The sequence below is a fragment of the Indicator indicator genome, chromosome 1 (genome assembly GCF_027791375.1).
Source record: "Indicator indicator isolate 239-I01 chromosome 1, UM_Iind_1.1, whole genome shotgun sequence".
Taxonomy (NCBI): domain Eukaryota; kingdom Metazoa; phylum Chordata; class Aves; order Piciformes; family Indicatoridae; genus Indicator; species Indicator indicator.
In genome coordinates this window covers 117479095-117501895 of record NC_072010.1, presented here as the reverse complement: position 1 = coordinate 117501895, position 22801 = coordinate 117479095, and the positions used below count along the sequence as shown (strand labels likewise).

Sequence of the window (22801 nt, the reverse complement as noted above, 5' to 3'; positions counted from 1 at the left end):
CTAGAAGAAGTTGTGACTCAGTTCCGATCACTTCAGAAGCAGCTTTCACTCCTTCATAAGCAGCTAAAATCTCTTTCTCTGTTGGAGTGTAGTTTGCCTCTGAGCCTCTGTAGCCACGACCCCAGAAACCAAGAGGACGTCCTCGTGTCTCCCCTGGAGCTCTTTGCCATAAGCACCAGGTTGGACCATTGTCACTCGCGGCCGTGTACAGAATGTTCTTAATGTCTGGACCAGTTCGGACAGGTCCCAGACCCATCGCTTGGACTACCTCTCGCTTGATCTGGTCAAAGGCTGCTTGTTGCTCAGGACCCCATTGGAAACTGTTTCTCTTTCGAGTCACATCATAGAGAGGTTTCACAATCTGACTGTATCCAGGAATGTGCAGTCTCCAAAATCCCACTATGCCTAAGAAACGCAGAGTTTCTTTCTTGTTGATGGGATTTGCCATGGTGGAGACTCTGTTTATCACATCCATTGGGATGTGACGGCGACCATCTTGCCACCGCACTCCCAGAAACTGGATTTCTCTGGCAGGTCCTTTCACCTTGTCTCGCTTGATAGCGAAACCAGCTTGCAAGAGAATGTCAAGGATTTTGTTACCTTTCTCGAAGACTTCTTCAGCAGTCTCACCCCAGACGATGATGTCATCGATGAACTGAATGTGTTCTGGAGCTCCACCTTTCTCCAAAGCATCATGGATCACTGCATGGCAGATGGTTGAACTGTGAATCCACCCCTGGGGCAAACGATTGAATGTGTACTGAATGCCTCTCCAGGTGAAAGCAAACTGAGGCCTGCATTCCTCTGCTATGGGAATAGAGAAGAAAGCATTAGCAATGTCTATGGTAGCATACCATTTGGCCTGCTTGGATTCCAGCTCATATTGGAGTTCCATCATGTCTGGTACAGCTGCACTCATGGGTGGAGTTACTTCATTCAAGGCACGGAAATCAACTGTCAGACGCCACTCTCCATTCTGCTTTCTCACAGGCCAGATTGGACTGTTGAAAGGTGAATGAGTTTTGCTGATGACCTTCTGACTCTCCAACTGACGAATCAAGTTTTGAATGGGCACCAAAGAGTCACGGTTGGTTCTGTATTGTCTGTGATGCACAGTTTGAGAAGCAACCGGCAGCTTTACATCCTCTATCTCATGTTGTCCCACAACTGCAGATTCATCTGAAAGCTCAGGTCTAATGGACAACTTCAATTTTCCTCCATCAATTTCTACAGTTGCTATTCCAAAAGCCCATTTGTAACCCTTAGGGTCTTTAAAACGCCCTTCTCTCAGAAAGTCAATTCCCAAAATACAAGGTGCATTAGGACCTGTTACAATAGTATGTTTCTTCCACTGCTTCCCAGTTAAACTTATATCAACCTCTATCTTAAACAACTCTTGAGATCCACCAGTGACTCCCTGAATAGTTATAGATTCTCCCCCTTGATAATTTGATGGTATTATGGTGCACTGAGCTCCTGTGTCAACCAAGGCCCTGTACTTCTGAAATTTTGAAGTGCCAGGCCACTGGATGTACACATCCCAATAGATTCTGTTATCTCCATTATCCCTTACCTCCCCCTGGCGGAAGGCAGGGCACCCCTAATGGTGGGGATTACCTCCACATGTACAGCTGGCACAATGTCCAGCACCAGAATTAGGATCACTGTTGGAGCTATCAGAGTTGTTCTGGGAAACTGAGGAAGCGACAGCTACCCTCCTGGTATTGCTACCTCGGGATCTGCCCCTCTGCAGCTCCCGTAACCTCTTGAAAAGATCAGAAGTTGGTTGACCATCCCATCTGTTCATGTTCTCACCAAACTGATCACGCAGAGTTATCCAGATACTGCCACGTGATTGCCTCTGCTGTCTGTTTTGGTTTGACCTATTCTGGAATGGCCTCCTTGGAGCACGTCTGTTCCTAACAGCTGAAACTTGTATCCATCTGGAGGAAGAGGAATTAGAATCATCCCCCTTCATCAAGTTGGATATGGAGGTTTTAAGTTCCTCCTTCAGCTCTTTCATGCAATTCTCCATCTTTCCAGACAGAGTTTCAATGGCTGAAACCAAAGAAGTACGTGCGAGACTATCCTCCAACTGCCTCATTTGGTCAGTGAAATGGCCAACAGTGGGAGGCACTCCACCATAATTTCTTGCCACAATCCTGCTTGCCAGAATAGTGGCATAATTAGGAGGAGCAAGCTTAATGAGCTTTTTGGCAAGGCCTGTTCCAACAGGAATTTCATCAGGATTCAGAGTCTTATGATCTCCATACATTACTTCTCTCACAGCAAACTCTCTCAGACGCTTGATTCCCTCAGCTATTGTGGTCCAAGGCTTAGGGTTCCATGGTAAATCATCTCTGCTGGGGTACCTCAGCGAGACTGCCAGTAGGAGGCGTGCCCACAGAGAAACTTTACCAATGCACTTGCCTAGGTGCCTGTCTATGCCTGTATCCTTTGAGAGCATCCCCAACTGAGAGGCCGACTTGTCGCCTACCACCAATGCTGGGGCTCCCATATCAAAACAGCTGGCTAGCCAAGACAGGACTGGCTCATTATCTCCTCTGATGTAATCCTTTCTCACATGTCTAATTTCCTGTCTGGGTGCATTAGCTGACTGTATGTCATCCTCATCATCCTCATCATCATCATCCTGAGGTCGCTGTCCCCATAATCCTGTTGTAATCCTCCGTTGAATTTCCTTGAGTTCAGAGGCTCTGCCAGCAGTTGCTAATCTACCAGGGTCTACATCCTGACCTACATCTCCATCATCCATGTGGGGTCTCAAGAGGTCTACCAGAGTTTTAAGGCTAACCCTCTCTTCCTCATCAGAAGGATCTTTCTTAACAGAGGGACCCTGAGTAGAAGGACCCTCATCTCCATCTGCACCATCTCCTGCAGCATCTGCATCTCCTTTACGCTTTCTGGTTACAGTGGCCACCAAATTTACTGGCTTGGTTTTCACATTCACAGCAGAGTTGGAAGAGCAAGTAGCCTTATGTCTTTCTTGACACAGTGCTATCAGTAGCCATATGATTATTCCAAGAAGCAACAAAAATTAAGGCAAGCACAAGATATCTAGGGTACCACTGGTTCCAAAGACCCTCTGTAGTTGTAAGAGGAGTAACAAACTCATATGTGTCTGCTAGAAGATCCATAGTTGAGTTACCATAGCTTCTTAGCCCAATAAGACCACAACAGAATTCACCAACATTCAGTAACTTGTTCTTAACCCAAAGAAATGACTTATATGCCACATATCTCACAATCTTGTCTATCATGCAAGAAATGGCCCATCTGTAGGCAATTGCACCGATAATAGATGAAATAGAATGACTCAGAATCCAAAACAGCTTAATTTTGCTTCCTAATCTGAGCAGAAATAAATCACAAGCAATCGAGCCCCACGTTGGGCGCCAAAAATAAAAAGTGTGTCGGTGTGAGCTGAAATTCCCCCCCCACCGACAATAACCAGGCTAGCCCAGATTGGAAGCAAATGAAAAGCTGTATTTACAAGCAGAGTCTAAAATCTACAATGAAATGCAATGAATATGTACAAATATACAAAATTCACGACATTCACAAATATATACAATCAACAGAAAAAGCACAATCGATCTCCCTTTGCTTCCCCCCAAGGGGACCCTCCCAAAGGGGCCTCTCTCTCTCCCAGGAGCTTCCCCCCCAGACCCCCCTGGACAGAGAAGCAGAGTTAGTTAAGCAGAAAGTTGTTAACTTAGCTGCCAAGGTCAGTGTGTTATCTTCAGCCAGAAGAGAAGAAGAAACAGCAGCCAGACAGCCCAGCAACTGCCCCCACTGCCGAACGCAGAATGTGCAGAATGCCTACTTTGTTTTGGGTAATAGTTCTTAAACATTTCTATCTATCCAATGGAAGTGTTTAGAACAATCAGTATTTTGCTTTCTTACACCCAATAGTGACTTATTTACATTCTTTCACTTTCTCTGTTCTGAACTTTGCAAGGAAAAATTAAAAAGACAGTTTCAAACCATCACACTGGGGCATGATGAAATTGAGAACAGCCCTGCAGAAAAGGACTTAGGGGTGCTGGTGGATGAGAAGCTGTACACCAGCCAACAGTGCGAGCTTGCAGCCCGGAAATCCCATCACATCCTGGGTTGCATCAAAAGAAGCATGGCCAGGAGGTTGAGTGAGGTGATTCTGTCACTTTGCTCTGCTCTGGTAAGAGCTCACTTGGAGTACAGCATCCAGCTCTGGAGCCCTCAATACAGGAAGGACATGGACCTGATGGAGCAGGCCCAGAGGAGGGCCATGAAAATGGTCAGGAGGCTGGAACACCTCTGCTACAAGGACAGGCTGAGGGAGCTGGGATTGTTCAGCCCAGAGAAGAGAAGGCTCTAGAGAGACCTTATAGCAGCCTTGCAGTACCTGAAGGAGCCTACAAGAAAGCTGGGGAAGGACTGTTTATGAAGGCCTGTAGCAAAAGGATGAGGAGCAGTCATTTTAAATTAGAGAAAAGCAGATTTAGATTGGATGTTAGAAACAAGTTCTTTACCACAGCGGTGGTGGAACACTGGAACAGATTGCCCAGGGAGGTGGTTGAGGCCCCACCCCTGGAGATATTCAAGGTCAGGCTCAACAAGTCTCTCAGCAACTCGATCTAGCAGAGGATGTCCATGATCACTGCAGGGAGGGTGGACTAGATGACCTTTGGAGGTCCCTTCCAACCAATCACTCTATGACTCCATGAAAATGGTTTTTATGGTGGCATCTGGTCACAAGCTGTGTTCCTCAGGGTTCACTACTGGGGCTTGTTCTCTTTAATATCTTTATCAGTGATCTGGATGAGGGGACTGAGTGCACCCTCAGTGAATTTGCAGATGACACCAAGCTGGGTGGCTGTGTCAATCTGCTAGAGGGGAGGGAAGCTTTACAGCAGGATCTAGACTGATGGGCCAAGGTTAATTGTATGAAGTCCAAGGAGGCCAAGTGCCAGGTCCTGCACTTGGATCACAACCACCCCACAGTAAACTGCAGACCTGGGGATGTGTAGTTGAAAAGCTGTAACTTGGAAAGGGCCCTGAGGCTACTGGTTGATAGCTGACTGAATACAAGTCAGCACAGAAGACCAGTGGCATCCTGGCTTGTATTAGAAAGACTGTGGCCAGCAGGAACAGGCAGGTGATTGTCCCCCTGTACTCAGCACTGGGCCAGTCACTATAAGGACATGGAAGTACTGGAGTGTATCTAGAGAAGGGCAACAGGGCTCATGAAGGGCCTAGAGCATAAGTCCTATCCACTCTAAATCTACTCTTCTCTAATTTCAAACTCATCATCTACCACTCCATCTAGAACTTCATGGAAATATGAATTCTGTGGTGAAACTTAACTCTTAAGAGGAAGAGCACAGGTACTCACAGGTATCTTCAAGGCCCCAAGGAAGCTGATAGCTGATGTCCCATGTCTACCTTCCCCAGTGACCACAGTGCTGGAGTTCAGCAACATGCTGCAATTTTCACTCTCAAGAAGCAAATGCTGCATTTCTGGGTCCTACAATTTTCCCCAGCACCACCATATGAAAAACAAAGGCAACAATGCATCAACAACACCTATCAAGGAAGCAAATAATATCAAAACATTTCAAAAAATAATGATGTGTGTTATCACAGGAAGCTACAACTTAAGAAGAACCTCTTGATTTGGATATACAGAGTATATAAATAGAGTATATAGAGAATATCAGGTGAAGCAAGCCTGGTTGTTTATGTCTGAGAGCATAACAGTCCATTACAGAATCAAGTTTCTGTTCTGTTGTGGCACAATTTCAAGTTGCCAAGCCCACGTATCAGAGTATGGTTTAATGGAACAGAACAATCACCAGTCTTCCCTAACCCCACTACATCAACATGGTCTAATTAAAACTGACAATACACACACATTTGTGTACAAAAGCATGCATTATTTTCCTTCTGTACAAATATTAAGCCTATTTTTCAGATTCTGCAACATCACCTTATTCACCAGTTTAAATACAGGCCATCTCTCCAATTGAATTATGGATACCAAGTGCTTTATGGCTTTATGTTAATCAATCATTTTTGCATTGTTTCATTTGAGCATTAGAATTCACAAATGATAAACCCCTCACTTTTACCACCATTACTGAAGTTGTGAATTCCAAATTCTTTTCTAGCAGTAGGGAGAATTTTAATTTAGTAATTCCACCAGCTGCTAAGAATATTTGTGGAGCAAGTTATCACTCAACAAGAACGAGCCACCCCAGTCTAGCTATGAGGACATCTTGTTATTTCTATCTATCCACCTCACTGAAGAGAACTCTCAGAACAGAACTGGAAATTTACATCTTACAGCTGTATATAAAAAAAGAAAATTCCAGTATAAATAGTCCTGAATACTTCTTTTCCAGCTCACAGAAAGGATGAGATGTAGCTATTCTCACTTTTACCTCCTCAATGAGCAGCTTACCAAACTCTGTACTTTTACTAGCTATGGATGTATTCTACATGCTGCCTTCTTTTTTCTAGTTCTTGTGCATTTGAACAAAGCCTTAGTGAAGAACTAAGTGTCATGTTTGGCTGTAGGCTAGTTAGTAAGGATAGAATGGCAGGCCATTCCATTTCCAGTAGTTAAAGATGAAAACTTTCCAATTACTATTTGGTAAGCTGATGGAGGAAGGAAGAAAGAAAATGAATAAAAATCAAGTGCTGGACAAATGAAATTCTGGTATTTTACACATATGTCTAAGTAAGTTCTGCTTTTAAAGTAGTTCACTTAGCAGAGGACACTAGGGAACAATCTGGGCACCTGTGCCAGGACATTTAGCATAATTTTAGAAGTCAGCATGCAGCATCAAAAATATTTGTAAAGGATTTAGATAGAGGATTGACAGAAAACACTGCAACTTGATGAAACATTAATTAGAAGACAGGGGAAACATCTAGGGACCTCTGAGTCACTCCATCACCATCATAAGTATTTATCTTCTGAATTACTGGAGCCACTTCAAAAACTGAATTATTCTAATAGCAGCAACTCAAACCATCAGGCTATTAACACTTAAAAAAAAAAAGTAAGGGAAAGAGAAGGAAAGGAGGAAAAAAAAAAGGGTTTAAGCACTAAAGCTCCTCACTGGGTTCAATGAAAGACACTTCCAGACAGTGTCTTAAGTTAGTATTTCTTGCACAGTTTGCACAGCAACTTCAACCATGACTATGAAATAAAGTTGCTCGTTTCTCAGACAAGTAGCTCTAAGTCTATTTAAGAAGAATGGGCTAAACAATGAAGAGAAAGTGACCAAAGTCCAAATACTTTATTTAGCTCCCCATGCTGGAAACTTTTTTTTTTGACAATATGGGATTTTTACGCCACACAGAGAAATGATAAATAAAAACAGCAGCTTGTGCTTGGCAGAGAACATCGCTCAGCCTTGCCAGTCTGTCCCAGACTGTGATCCAGCATATGGCACGCTTAATCTCTGGGGAAGGACTCATTATCCCTCAATTTGTGTGTAATTTTTAAGAGGCCAATTTTACATAAGTAGTAATGAACACATAAATGTATTCAGGTCATGCAGCCAAAACAACATTCTGCTTTCAATCACTGCATATCCTGAATATTTGCTTTCTTTTCATAGTAATTGAAGGGGTCAATAAAAAATCAGTGTGGTTTGGAGGAGACCTGCTTAGAAGTGCAAAACATCTGTTGTTTCTAGAGGCACAAAAGCTGACTGCAATAATCAGATCAGCATAACTGTAACACAACCATTGTAAAAAGGAAAGATAGATCTGCTTTGGAAGGAAAAATACTATCTTCTATCACTGGCAGAAAAACCAGGGAGTCTGAAAGAGTGACAAGCAAAGATTTTTCTTTTTTTATTGATTTACTTTAAACTTTTGTGAGGACTCCATATCACAAACACATAGCCCAGCTAGGGGTGGGGCAGGACACAAGATGGAGAGGAGGATATCAGCAGGATTGCCAGCAAGTGCCCTTGTTCTTTCTAATCTGTATTGTCTCTGTCCTGCTCACAAGGGAGCACCAGGCAGGAAGTACATTTTCCTTGCCCTCTTGTTATGCAGAATCTTTGCACAGGCTGACAGTAGAGGTACTAGTAGAGTTAGAAGAGAAATCCTTGTCTATTCATTTGCTAACTATATTTACCTGTCTTCATAACTTGTCTGAAGTCACTCACTGGTATTTTTACAACTGCTCCCCTCATCTTCCAGATGGTTGTAAAAAAATACTACCAAGTAGTTTCTGGAGACTGTTCTTGACCAGCCCAAAACCAACGTGACTAAACTCAGTATAGAGAAGATTAAAGGTGGACTCATCAAAATGATGAGAAAAATATTTCCTTAGCAAAAATGTCAAAACCTTTTCATCAGCACTAATTCTTACACCCTGCGAAGGCTGATGATTATTCTATGGGCAAAGGATGAAAAAAAGTTGTAAAAGTCTGAAAGGAGTTTAAAAAAAAACAACTCAGTTACTCTCTCAGGATATGATGTCCCAGTGTACTGAATACGAAGTTTCAAATGGAAATCTTCAGTTAAGGTCCATCACAAGATAAAATATCTTTTTTCTCACAGATAGGCAAATCCAGAATTCAGTTTCGAGAGAGAATTACCAGCACTTACAAGTTGTAAGCAAGATTTCTGTGAATAATTGTTCATATTTAGAACACTCCATCTCTAAGTAGAATCTTGTAAAGTACCTACGTCTATTACATTTAAAAGGATGAGAAGTGAGACTGCAAGGATGGCACAAACATGATGTAAGTAGCTTAAGGATTTCAGATCTTTAAAATATTTTGGAGGAACTGTATAAAGATCACAAGAGAAGATCAATCAAGTAAATGTCTTATCTTATTCAGCTTGGTTTGCAGTACATATGTTAAACAAGGCTTAGTTCTCTTGCCTGAAGTTACATTTGTGTATTGAAGATTGATTTCAGCACCACAAAAGGAAGAGCATCTTCACTAAGAGTAAATTTACTGCAAATATTCCATGTGTGCTATATTTTTGCAACAATATATTATGTTTTACCTGAGGCTTGCTGGTTTCCTTAGAATTTAAAGTTGTCTGGACTCTGAATCGAGATGCACCATTCAGGAAGGTTTTAGAACTCTGAAATAAACAAAATAAAACCTCTCATACTTTAGTTGCTTGATTTTGAAAGGATTATAGCAGTGTTAATCATTTCTCTGTAACAAAAGTCTTTGAGCATTTTAATTTCAATGTAACTCCAAAGGGAGCATCTTTAATTTAATAACGGTGTGTTTTGGGGTTCTTAATGTATTACATAGGCCTACAGCAATCTACATAAAGTCCTATCACAAATTTATTTGAAGGTTAACTTTCTACACAGAACCAACATACTAAATTAAGAGCACAGCCATGGCATTCTGAACATCTTTAGCTACTTTCTCCTTTACTGAACTGTCACTGACATTGCAGACAGTTTTTTCTCATAAGCAGGTAGCAGCTACAGAAGCTGATGTGTTTCAAGCAAACCTTGATTCTTCATCTCCCCTATCTCTTAGGACAGAAGTACCCCTTTAGCATATGCTTACTGTATTTTTTAACTCAGAAATGGATGGTGCTTCTGTGAGCAGGAGGGTTAATTAAGAGTCTGAGCACCTCCAGCATGCTCAGTACTGAAATGGAGGTAAGAAGCTACATTTTAGCCCCTGATGGACCTGCTTTTTACACTTACTTATTAACTAACTTATTAGCTTACCAGCTCACATCAAAATTGCATCCATTGGAAAATGTAACTATGAGATCCTTGGTTTAAAAACATTTACAAGGGACATCAAGGTTTGCATGCTAAATTAAATATTGAGCTTCATAGTTGGTTTGCATCTAGGTAGGGACAACATGTTCCTAGGATTGGAAGAGGCACTGTGTATTCTTCAGGGTTGAGATGTTTAAGAGTCTAACCACACTCTGGATATCACATTAAACCCACCTCCCACTAAAAAAAAAAAACAAACAAACACACAAACAACAACAACAACAACAAAACAAGCCAAACCAAAAACCCCTGAAAACCACCACAAACCACAAAACAAAACAGAAACCCCCAAACTATGCCCTATGTAATAGACCCCAAGCACACCACCATAAATCAAAAAAGAACGCTCAGCCTGACTGAGTATTTTAATTCAAAAATGAATCACTAGGTTATTCTTCCCCAACAATGTAAGGATATGTGTTGCAGAAGTGCTTAGGCAAGCTGCTATTCACTGACAAAATCCTTCCAAGAAGGCAAAAAACGTTTCAGAAGAAACTAAGCTATTTCTGATGCTCAATACAAAACGGAGTTGTAAGTAGTCACAGAATCATAGAATCAACCAGGTTGGAAGAGACCTCCAAGATCATTCAGTCCAACCAATCACCCAGCCCTAAGCAATCAACCAGACCATGGCACCAAGTGCCTCATCCAGTCTCCTCTTGAACGTCTCCAGTGATGGTGACTCCACCACCTCCCTGGGCAGCACATTCCAATGTGCAATCACCCTCTCTGTGAAGAACTTCCTCCTAACATCCAGCCTACACCTCCCCTGGCACAACTTGAGACTGTGTCCTCTTGTTCTGCTGCTGGTTGTCTGGGAGAAGAGACCAACCCCCACCCAGCTACTACCTCCCCTCAGGTAGTTCTCCAAACTAAACAACTCCCAATCCTTAGGGCCCAGTAAAACAGGTTTTTTACATTTTATCTTGCAGAAAATGATGCTCTTGTCAAAAAAGTGATTTCCAATAACCTGTGGGGAAGAAAATCCATTATCTAGAAACAAGTCATCCACATCTTTAGTCAGCAGCTCATCAAAGGAAAAAAAAATTACTTTTTCATTTGACTGTCAGAAATAAGATTTGCTATGTTAAGGAGGAAATATCTGGGGAAAAAAGACCTAGACAGAGAGGCTGCCCATTTAATACTTGGGATTTCTTTCTCCTTTTCATAAGGTAAAAGCTGCAGCCTGGTGTATTTTAAATGCACAAGGACTATGCCACAGGAGTTCAAGAGAACTAAGGTTCCTGGAAATATAAAGTCAGGATGAAGGAAGTTCCTAAAACATAAAGACAGGTCTCAATGAATATGCTGCAACAAACATGTTTACCTATGAATGAAAAAGATAGATAGAAAAGATAAGCAATAAAGCCAGTTCTAAATCATCATATTTCACAAATGCTATTAAATCTACTCTCTAACTTCAATTATGAAAGTGCAGTAAGGCTTAATAAAGCACACTGACTTCTTTCTCGCATATGCCATAGGTATAACCTTTGAGAAAGGCACAGATTAAGCCTACAATGCAAATGTTTAAAAGCATTTTATTGTACTCAAATATTTGTTTTGAAACAATTGTCAGATTAATAAATCAGAGCCAAGGTGAATACAAGCAAATGAAGCCAGAAATTGGTGTATAACAATAGGAACTCTGCATTCAGGGCTCTGTGCCTGCCTCTCCATCTGTGCTTCTGGACATCTCGGAGAAATCAGACTACTCACCACTACAAAGTCTGCAGAAATATTGGTCTCATGATCATGCTGCAAACAAACAGTAGACCAAATTCATCCAAGATAGTGATACCACACAGAGATCAATCTGATCTATAAATCTTACTGTAAATCTACCCTAAGTCCTTCCCTCATGCTGAGCATTTATTTTAGATGTGCTTAAACTGGCTTCATTCCTTCACAATGAGGTCCCATTCTTGGCACCAGCTGGCAGAGCTGCGTGCATCTAACCAAAACTCCTGTCCAAAGTGACCTACTACAGCCTAACGAGCAAACCAATTGTGTATGTTTTATGGTGTCTTAGAAAAAAGATTTCTAACAATTTGCAAAAGCACACAGGTGGTGCAGGTTGCCACAGAAATGACAGTAAGATTTGTGGATGTCAGTATATGGAATAGGGAAGGAAGAAGTGATACCTTTGCTCTGGAGAGCAAGGTTTCCAGGCAAACATTTCATTTTCTGAGACTGGTGGAAAGGGTGGTGAATAGAAGGGTGGGTAGGGGGATGGGAAGCTCCTAAAATACTAACATTTTATTAAAAACATCATGGCAAGTAGATATTGAATGTCCAATTTTTCCATAGCAGTTTCTTGAGACATAGGAGCTACACACTGTGTACAACTCTTTGGTTATGCTTTCCAGTAAAAGTGCCTTTGAAACAAATAGCAAGCATTTAATTCCACTAAGTTTAACAGCAAATTCTGTAAACATTATGTTATAGGTATTACAAACAGTAGCTGAAATGTCCATGACAGCATTTCTGAACTACATAAAAGCTGAGGAAAAAAATGCTTCCTTTTAAGAGTCTCTGCGAGTCACAGAGAAATGAAAGAAATGAAAGAATTGAATTAAAAATACAGAGCACATTGTAAGCACACCTTATCTCACAGTAACAAACTAAGAATAGGAGTTTCAGAGACCATCAAAAGTATTCAGAGGTTTTATCAGGAGCACTTCAAGAGGAGAAAAAAAAACAAATCCATTAACTAGTACAGACAAGACAGACAAGAAAAGTTGCCTACAGTTACTATTCAAGATGAGAGCATTTAAAGTGTAAAAAGCCATCTATATGGAACTATTGAGGGACTGCTGAAAAACCAGCAATCATCCCTGTACAATCTACCTGTGAGATTTGCAACTAAATGGTATAGTTCACATATACATCCACGTGGAGACAATCTCCATGTTATAATCCCCTACCTCAGGAAACCTATGTGACTTCCTATAGAACCTTCAATACTTTCCCAAACAGCCCTGATTTGCCCTCACACATGTGAAACCTAAAACTTTGCCAATCTTCCCCTCCTACTCTTCCAAAAAAATAGCTTGAAAATGTGGCAGACCTGACTTCTGGGATGCAAAGAAGAAAAAGCCTGGAGCAACATGCTGCTCTAGGTTTTGGTTACAGAGGAGACAAGCACATACTGGAGTCTTATAGAACATGAAACAGATGAATCTGCAGACATCTTCCTAAACAAAACTGGGCTACAAATGACATTCTGTTAAGAGAAGTTACCCTAATGCTCTCCTTTTTGTTCCTCTCACTTGCTGTTTATTTTTCTCTTGTTCTACTCGGATTGCCTCCCTCCTCTTGGATCACATTCCTTCATTAATGTCAGTTTGCATTAAATAAAGGCCATATTATATGACTGTCACCAACTGACTGCTCCAATCTCTTCACCTCAGCTTCACATCCATCCCTTACTTTCTCTTTTCCTAGCCATGTGCTCCTGCTGTCCTTCCTTCTACCAAAAGAACACCCCACCTTCTCTCCCCATTTCAGATGCAAGGTTTATTGACACTATGTCACCAAAAGGGCTGTTGGCTCTTCCTGCAATGCCTACTAAGGATTCTCAGTGAGACCCCTCCCAAGATATGGTTGGCAGCTCTCTTGTTATGCCATACCTAAGCAAGGCAGACAATAGCAGGAGATGGTCAAAATGCTCTGAAGATACTCAAGAAGATTGGAGGAATGTAATAAAAATAAGTAACAATAAAAAAAGAACCATTTTTACTTGGTTTACTGTAGTAAGATCATCTATTCCAAACTTCAGTTAAAACAAACTCACCTCTTGATTCACTTTGCTTTAATTGTTAGTAAGCTACTAGTTTATCAGTGAAGCACAGAAGACCAAGCATTCCCCCAAATACAGGGTCAGTTATAACAGCCAGGCACAAAAAGGGCACACAGATTATCTCATTTCCAGAACTCTGAAAACACATGTATTAGGAAGCAAAAATCAAAATAGAAAAAGCATTGACTTACACTGGATGGTGTGCAGGAGCAACTGATATCTTTAGGATCTGAAATATAATACCATGCATAGTTAATAGTGAAATCTAGCATAATAAGTATCTCTTAAAACACAAGTAGTCTAATTTACTGACAACAAACCAACAGCACAGACAACACAGAAGCAGCTATTATGGAAACGTGTGTCTGTAGCTTTAGAGAAAAATAAAAGAGTGCTCCATGGTACCCTTCCCATCCTATGATCACACTAAGTTCTGTTCTGGGAGTCTAACTCATAACAGCATTTGAACTACATGTGCAGAAATGTTTACTGCCCAAGATAGGGCAGTCACAGTAAAATAAGCATTCATACTAATATATGAGTCTACATAGGGTCAAGACAGAGCATTCCTTTTATAATTTCCAATTCCCCTTGCTCTATCTGCCAACTTCTGTATTTCATAGCACAGAATATGGATGGCATGGATTGAATGGTAGCATAGACTATACATTGCAGCCAGGTGGGATTTTCTGCTAAGATACACTTGAATAATTTATGAAGATACATTACTTGAATAATTTATGAAGACAAAGAACCAACAACAGGGCACTGAACTGAATTCTGAAGTGTTACTCTTGGGTATGCCAGTCTTAAGTGTATGAACTCCTTAGACATACACAGGTTCTTCTAGGATGAAGTTCTTTAAGTACTGGCCCAGCTTGAGGAATATGCTTTGCACAGGGTCATTTAGCTTAAACAGCTTGGTTTTCTTCACCCATAATGAGCCCTCCATGGTTTTATCCCATCAAAGCACTTACGTTCAATAAGAAAGAGGAAACAAACAATCCCCATCACAGCAATGATAACACCAGGCATCACGAAGGAGAGACCCCAGCACGTAGACACCCAATAAGCAGCAATTAAAGATCCCAAGATATTTCCCACTGAAGTGTGTGAATTCCAGACTCCCATGATCAAGCCTCTCCTGCATTTAAAAGAACAACACAAATGTTTCCTATTATTCCAACAATAAGCATTACCATGTTGAAAAAAAAGTATTAAAAAGGACTGATCATTTGTGATGTCAGCAAAATATTTGCAGTCCGATTGTTCTTTAACTGACCAATTCTTTATGCCATAGTCTTTCATCTGGCAATTACTTTGTGCATGAGAAAACTCATCCTGCATTTCACAGCATTTCAAGGCATCACTAGGGCTTGCACATTTCTGGTCAGAGTTGCTTTAATAACAAGTATGCAGATGTTGTGTAGCATATGCATGGCAAGTCTGATGCTTCTGGAACTGAAAGTCCTCCTGCAAACACACTGCACTGACCATCTGAAGCTTTCAGGATATGTTAAGACTTACCATGCAGAAGAAAACAATCTGTACAGGATAGGCAGAGAAAATTCAGTATTTTGTAATCACATTCTGGACTTGCTAGGCATTAGCAGAAGAGAACACCTGCATGAGCTTGGTTAACAGACATAGCAAAGTGCTGTCTGTCTGGAAATCCCAGATTAGAACTGCTGTAGAATAGCTCCAGCTGAGCTACTGTAAACCCTACTGAAGTCATGACAGTTGGCAGGTTTGTTTTTTTCCCATTCTAAGTCATGGAAAAATTGTCTTGCCCTCAGCAGGAGTTTATCTAGAGCAACCTAATTTGAACTAAACCAATTTTTTTCCATTTGGCTGAAGTAAAGATCCAAGAGGTCTGTTCACATTTCACAGAATTTGTAGCAAACTGAAAACAAGAACCAGATCACCAACACTGCAATCAAAGTCCTATCTACCAGTCCACTGTGCAGCCTTCTAAAAGTAAAGGCTGTTCCTCCTGCATAAAGCAAAATCTGAATAAAAATCTTTGTTTTTCACACACCAGTTTTATTAATTTGTGCATGACAGTTACCATTCTCTGTATTTTGTAACATTCACTAAGAAGGCTGTAGAGACTATGGAAAATCAAGATAATTAAAATGATGTAAGCTCAAACTGTGATTTTTTTATAGAGGGTATACACTTAATTTTCCTATGGCCTTCTCTGGACCCAAATGACAATAATGTTCATGCAGTGGAACCTACAATGGATGGCACTACAGCAGCATTGCTATATGCTATTTGTATCAACCATTATTGGGTTGGGGGGAGGAAGAGGAGGTGATAGAAAGTAGCCCTGAGGGAAAAGGACTTGGGGGTGCTGGTGGATGCGAAGCTGGGCATCAGCAGACAGCGTGTGCTTGCAGCACAGAAGGCCAAATACATCCTGGGCTGCACCAAAAGATGTGTGGCCAGCAGATCCAGAGAGGTGATTCTGCCACTTTGCTCTGCTCTGGTACGACCTCACCTGTGGTACTGCATCCAGCACTGGGGCCCTCAAGCCTGGAAGGACATGGACCTGAAGGAGAAGGTCCTGAAGAGGGCCATGAAAATGATCAGAGGGTTGGGATGATCTCTGCTATAAGGACAGGCTCGGGGAGCTGGGCTTGCTCAGCCTGGAGAAGAGGAAGCTCCAGGGAGACCTAATCGCCACCTTCCAGTACTTCAAGAGGGTGTGCAAGAAGGCTGGAGAGGGACTGTTATGAAGAGCTGTAGTAACAGGATGAGGGGCAATGGTTTGAAATTACAGAAGAGTAGGTTTAGATCGGATGTTAGGAACAAGTTCTTTACAATGAGGGTGGTTGAGCACTGGAACAGGTTGCCCAGGTGGTTGAGGCCCCATCCCTAGAGATATTCAAGGCGAGGCTCAACAGGGCCCTTGGCAACCCAATCTAGTTGAAGATGTCCATACTGACTGCAGGGGCGTTGAACTAGACAGCCTTTGGAGGTCCCTTCCAACCAGGTGGTTCTATCATTCTGTGATTATCAAAGCAAATGGATTTACTGTGCAGCTCTTGCAAAAATCTATGGAAAACTCTGGTATGGTATGACAAAATAAACATTGTGAGTGATCTCTGTTTGGAATTAGTGGGGGGGGTGGGTAGAACAAGAAAGGTGAAATCAGTTGCCATGTATATTTTCCAAAGTTAAATCTTCACATTTCTCTAAATCTGCTAGAAAACATTAGACACACTTAATAGAGTTACACCCTGACAAATGCACTGAAACACAAATGGAAACACCATAAATTCCACATGAAAATGGCTTAACAGCAGTACTTACCAAAAGCGGGTTTAGACTCTTCACATTTGCAAGGATAATTATTAATTGTGGGCTCTGGGCAACCTGATCTAGTTGAGGATGACCATGCTTACTGCAGACAGGGTTGGACTAGATGACCTCTGGAGGTCCCTTCCAGACTGTTCTATGATTCTATGATTTCATCCGAAAAAAATATAAGACTGAAGAGTTACTACAGAAAACTGTTGTGACATGAGATAGAATATTTTAAACAGATATATAAATTAAACAGCCTAACAAAGGAAACTCTTCTCATACATCTACGTAAGTGCCTCTTTCATCCAGAAAAAAACACTGAAGCAAAAGAATCACAGAATCATAGAACATAAGAGGTTGGAAGGGACCTCCAGAGATCATCAGGTCCAACCCCCCTGCCAAAGAAGGATCACTTAGGGTAATCCACACCGGAATGCATCCAGGTGGGTTTTGAAAGTCTCCAGAGGAAACTCCACAACCTCTCTGGGTAGCCTGTTCCAGTGCCCTGTCACCCTCACTGTAAAGAAGTTTCTCCTCCTGTTGAGGTGAAATCTTCTATGTTCAAGCTTGTATCTGCTGTTCTTTGTCTTATTACTGCGCACCACTGAGAAGAGCCTGGCTCCCTCCACTTGACACCCACCCCTCAGATATTTATAGACATTGATCAGATCCCCTCTCAGTCATCTCTTCTCAAGACTAAACAGCCCCAGATCTCTCAGTCTCTCTTCATTGGGGAGATGCTCAAGTCTCCTAATCATCCTTGTGGCTCTAAGACAGATATTTCAATTCAATATAATATTGCAGTCTGGAATGTATGGATTTGTACTTCCAAAACTTTGGATTATGTATTATTTACCTTCCTTTTCCAAACCAGTTGCCAATACACGTGACGACACTCGGCCAGCCTGTAGTTTGCACCAAGCCATTAGCTATCTGAAAGGATACAAAAATAATAATAAATAAACATACCCTATAATAAGTCAGCTTCCTACAGAACTCCTGCCAAGTGCTGTATTGGGAAGAGGAAACTTACAAAAATGCTTTGGATTTGGAATTTTGCTAGGGGAGGGCAGGGTTTGAAAGCATTCTTTTCCAAGAACAAACAAGTTACAACGTTTTGTGGAGACTCTCCAATTATTTTAGGATTTAAACCACCAAAGACTGCATTTCAGTCTCATGCTTATTAAAAACCACATTGCACTGAACTGAACAGAGAAACAAATTACCCATACTCAACAACATAATGCTTTTGTCAGTTTGAACACGCAGCAAAGCATGTTTGCAATCAAAGCAGAAAAAAAAACAGAAAACTTGAGGAGGTTGGAGAAACTAAAACATTAACTGTAAAATGCTTACCAGACACCTGTAAACAGAGGACAAACTTAACTTACTAAACTCACGCTGAAGAATGAAGTATTTCAGCCCCCATGTTGCACAGAGCATAATCCTAATTCCTCTCAACAGCTATAATGCTCCCTGTCTAGAATTACACATTAAAACAAAGATCACAAGACAGTAATTCATATGTAAAATGAACATTTGAACACACAACAAAATAATCTCATTCTACCCAGCAAAAACCAAGTAGGCTGGTGGTAGGAGATCACCCTTGGCATTACAGGATTCACTGATCAGACTGGGCAGTGCCAGCACTGGCAGAGTTAGTTTAGCTTAACCCTAAGGGACCCAGCCTGTCTTGGAAACAAGGTTAAGCCAAGAATGCTGGAGCAGTGACATGGTTAAATGGATGACTTGGTGGAATGGTTATAAAAGCCTGCAGGACCCAAGTTAGTATCACTGCATGCCACATTGCACAATGCCATGCAAACATGCCAGCAACAAAAGTGCTACTGCAATGACACTAAGAAAGCAGCAGTGCAAGGTGCAGACCTTTCCAAAATGACTCTGAAATGCTAACCATATCCTGGTCTTGACCATCTAAGGCTATGGTAAATATTCTTGTGACACCTGATTAGATGTACAAGTGCTCTGAAAAAGCCCACACAATGAATCTTGTCAGAGAAAATGCTTGTTCTCAGCCACCACTGGGAGACTGTTCATCATTAGCAGCATAAATATAATTTTCCTGCAGAGAAAGCCAGGATGTGTCACTCAGGTCTTGGCAGACTGACAAAAGTAAATACATTTGTTTTGAAACTCGCCCACATTTGAGCTTGCAAAGATTTGATCACCGATTTGACATATAGTGAAAGACGTTCATTTGTTTTCAAAGATTTTTTCCACTAAAATATAAATCTTTTTCAAAAATAAAACCAGAGATTCACTCTATAATTTTTGCCTGTTATCAACAGCAACATATGTCAGCATTTACATAGAATCACAGAACTGTTAGAGTTGGAAGGGACCTCAAGGATCATCTAGTTCCAACCCCACTGCCATGGGCAGGGACACCTCACACTAAATCAGGTTGCTCAGAGGCCCCATTAAGCCTGGCCTTAAAAACCTCCAGGGATGGGGCTTCTACCACCTCCCTGGGCAACCTGTTCCAGTGTTTCACCACCCTCACTGTTTGCACCTGAAAACACTCAATACACGCTCAAGAGCACCATCGAAGCTCAAGAGTATCTAAACAGCATCATGCCTACCTGGGCCATTATGTAAAACCACAGATTATGTATATTATAGAAATAACCCAATCCAAACATTGCAGTGAAGAGTCCACTAGCAAGCATCCCAACTGTCAGGTAGTAGCGGATAGGTAGTCGTTCTCCTATTATTCCACTTGGAAAACAGAAGGAAACAAAAACAAAGGCAATAATTAAAAATTAAATCATACCCCAAGTCTTCACAAATAAAGAATATTTAGTGATAATTCAGGTTGAGGAGAAGCTTTACTGGTCACTACTGTTTTTCTTCACAGCAGTAAATAAGCATCTTTGGTCAGGGATCAAAAACCAACACATTTAATGCTCACTAATTGTCAACTACTGACATCTGCACAGCCATCTCCACAGGGAGCTACTTACCTGAAGCACATTAAAGTAATTCATTTACAGAATTTACTGCCATTTCAAGTGAAACTTGTCTCCCTTGCTAAGGATTCTAGTTACAAAGGCTCTGTGTTTTATTCAATAAAAAGAAGCATCTCCAAGCATCAGCCAATATTGCACATTTTAAGATGGGTTTGGTATCACTGTTTAGCCAGGACACTCAGTTTAGTCTACATGTGCAAGTTGGAGACTGATAAAATTTAAGGACATGTATTCCAGCATATATTCCTTCACTTTCCACATGAAGGAAAGACAGGCCAGATTGCTAGAAAGCATTCCTACACAAAGTAGTCAGGACAGGTGCAGGTAAGTAGCTTTCTATACACCAACAGGTATCATACTGCTGGGAACTTGAGATGATGTGTTTTTTCTCCTCAGCAATTAAGTTCTCATTCTCTTCACCAGAAACTTTACAGCAAGAAAGGACAGTATCTCAGAAGTAGTACAGCCTCATAAATCAACAGTATGAGATAAAGCAGGTTTCCAAGAGTGTGAGGTTTACCTTAAATACATTCCGACTGCGTATGCACACAGAAATGAGTAATCCAGTGCTCCCAGTAACTGTTTGTAGTTGTTCTTATCTAAGAATCATTTTCAAAACAAATGATCATTTAAAATGTATCAATAGCTTCCCAACCATTGTTACACATTACAAGAAGAATGTTAGTGAACGTGCACTGACATTACATCTTCAATAGGAACTTTTAGATTTAAGCATGCATTTTGCAAAACATTTTATTTAACCAATGAAACCATTACTTAGTCTGTATATATATATATATATATATATATATATATATATATATAGCATATGAGGAAAATATTGGTAGACCTACTCTTAACTCCACTTTACTCAAAAGAGGATTTTGGAAGAGAAGAAACAGTTATTTAACAAGGTGCCCTTCTCTTATAGGTCTTTAAACAAAAGAAAATCCAGACTTTAAAAAGGTCAAAAGATGTGCTGCAAATATGTGAGAGCCTAACAGCCAAAATGGCTAAAAAAGCCATCATAACATAGGCTTTTAGGAATCAGCATAATACATTTATGTTAAATGGTTAAAGTCTTTTGCATTTTATAACAGCACAGATACAGAGGTCTTGTCAAAAAAACCCAAAAAAACCCAGAGTTCTGCTCTGTACTGTACATGACCAAAATCACAACTAAAATGGGACTTGCAGGCAAGATGGAGAGAGCAGGAGGGACACCACCCAGATAGAAACACCAAATCTAGTCTCAGGAGGCCTGAGTTCATACCAAGACAGACAGTTTGTGTATTTTCAACAAGCCACAACTCTCATTGACTCTCATTGAGTCAGTGATTAAAGCATTCCTTCCTTCAGTGTCACTCTCAACTCGCCAGCTATGTTTCCCGAAAAAGAGAGCTGAAAGAACAAGTCTAGAGTGCCATCCCAAAGGAGCAGCTTTGCAATAACGTGTGTTTATGTAAAAAGGGGGGCACTGGAGCTCAGAAGCATCCATTAAGAAAGAAAGTAACGTTTTAGACAAGCAAATTCAGTCCCCACTTGGTCTAGGGACAAGAAACAGCAAACAAGTTTAACTGCATCCAAACATGGTTGGAAACCTCTGGGACTAAATAATGTCAGCAGGCTGACTGCCTTGCAGCAGGCAGTTAATATAGAGTTTTGTCCATAGAAAACCCAGAGCTCAGATCTTTAATTATGTTTGAACAGAGGAGGACTTTTTTTTTTAATTGCTAATTAAAGAATAATTAGAATGGATGGCTAGATAGGCTGGACTGGCCTATTGACAGAACGGACTATTCTACTTCACTTAAGTTCTTGGTAGTGACAAAAGTGTCAAAAATTGATTCAAAATCTCTATTAAATTGAAATACAATTAAATTCAAATTTAATGGTGAATAGACAAATATTTTTCTATTTAAGTGAAAGGCCAGGTTCATAGGCTATTCAATAAGCTGTCAATTCTATTCTGCAATAATGTCACCATTAAAAAAAATATTTTTCTTCTCATTCTGGCAGATGAAGACTCTGAAAAGTTCCATTTTAAATAAACACCAAGTAATTTCATTTAAATGATTGGTGGACCTTGGAATTAAAACAGCAGAAAATTACAATGATTTTTTTCATTCCTTACCTGTTTTTTTTTTTCCTTATTATAGTCATTTAAAAGACAAATTTAATTTTCTGATTGAAAACTAATCTACTGAAAACTGATAACTGTAACAGGTAAAATAACGTCAGTTGTTTGAAATACTTCAAGGAGAAAGGACATCATAAAGTAAGCCATAACTTAACGTTCTTTGGAAAAATTAATGAGAATATGGTAAAGAAAACACACCCCATACACATTTACTGAATCCTTCCACACACAAAGAAGAAATAGCAAGAGGCAAATAATCTAATTATGAATATCAGAGCATTATTATGAAAGAAAACAAACAAACAAAGGAAAAAACTAAACAACCCTTACCAAATGGCTCCCAACCACACTGAGACATATTAGATGGCTTTTTGACAGGCTGAATCTGAGCAGCATTTTCTTTGAAGGAGTTGAGTTCAACTTCATGTGAAACAGCACAATGCTTATGGAGCTCTCCCTGATACAGAAATTTGAAAATTAAATTTTCACTTGTGACTGTTAATCCACATACAGCAACTAACTGAACAATGCTAGCTCCCTATGAACCTGTGTCAAACTCAGTGAAGCCTGTAAAATTGTTAGCCATTATTAATTGCTTGGTGTTTTGCTGGGTGAGGCCACCATTACCTTACATAGTAATTATGTGGTTAGAAACAACATGGTGTAGGGAACTGGTGTTTCTGATACCGCAGAATGTCAAAATTCTTCGCTAACATCAAACTATCTTGCCAACCATGACTCATCAGTCATGTACAATA

At 40.6% G+C, this 22801-nt stretch overlaps 1 protein-coding gene across 1 annotated transcript in view; it reads right to left on the bottom strand.

Moving 5' to 3' along the window:
- SLC37A1 (solute carrier family 37 member 1) overlaps positions 1 to 22801 on the bottom strand; it is a 38734-nt gene that overhangs the window by 13625 nt on the left and 2308 nt on the right. The window contains exons 3-11 of the mRNA XM_054394853.1: positions 22374 to 22500; positions 20424 to 20502; positions 19517 to 19652; positions 17767 to 17843; positions 14576 to 14742; positions 13790 to 13827; positions 11516 to 11554; positions 9046 to 9126; positions 5399 to 5530 (exon numbers count right to left, since the gene is read on the bottom strand). Of these exons, the coding sequence (XP_054250828.1) occupies positions 5399 to 5530; positions 9046 to 9126; positions 11516 to 11554; positions 13790 to 13827; positions 14576 to 14742; positions 17767 to 17843; positions 19517 to 19652; positions 20424 to 20502; positions 22374 to 22500 (876 nt within the window). The remainder of the gene's footprint in view (positions 1 to 5398; positions 5531 to 9045; positions 9127 to 11515; positions 11555 to 13789; positions 13828 to 14575; positions 14743 to 17766; positions 17844 to 19516; positions 19653 to 20423; positions 20503 to 22373; positions 22501 to 22801) is intronic.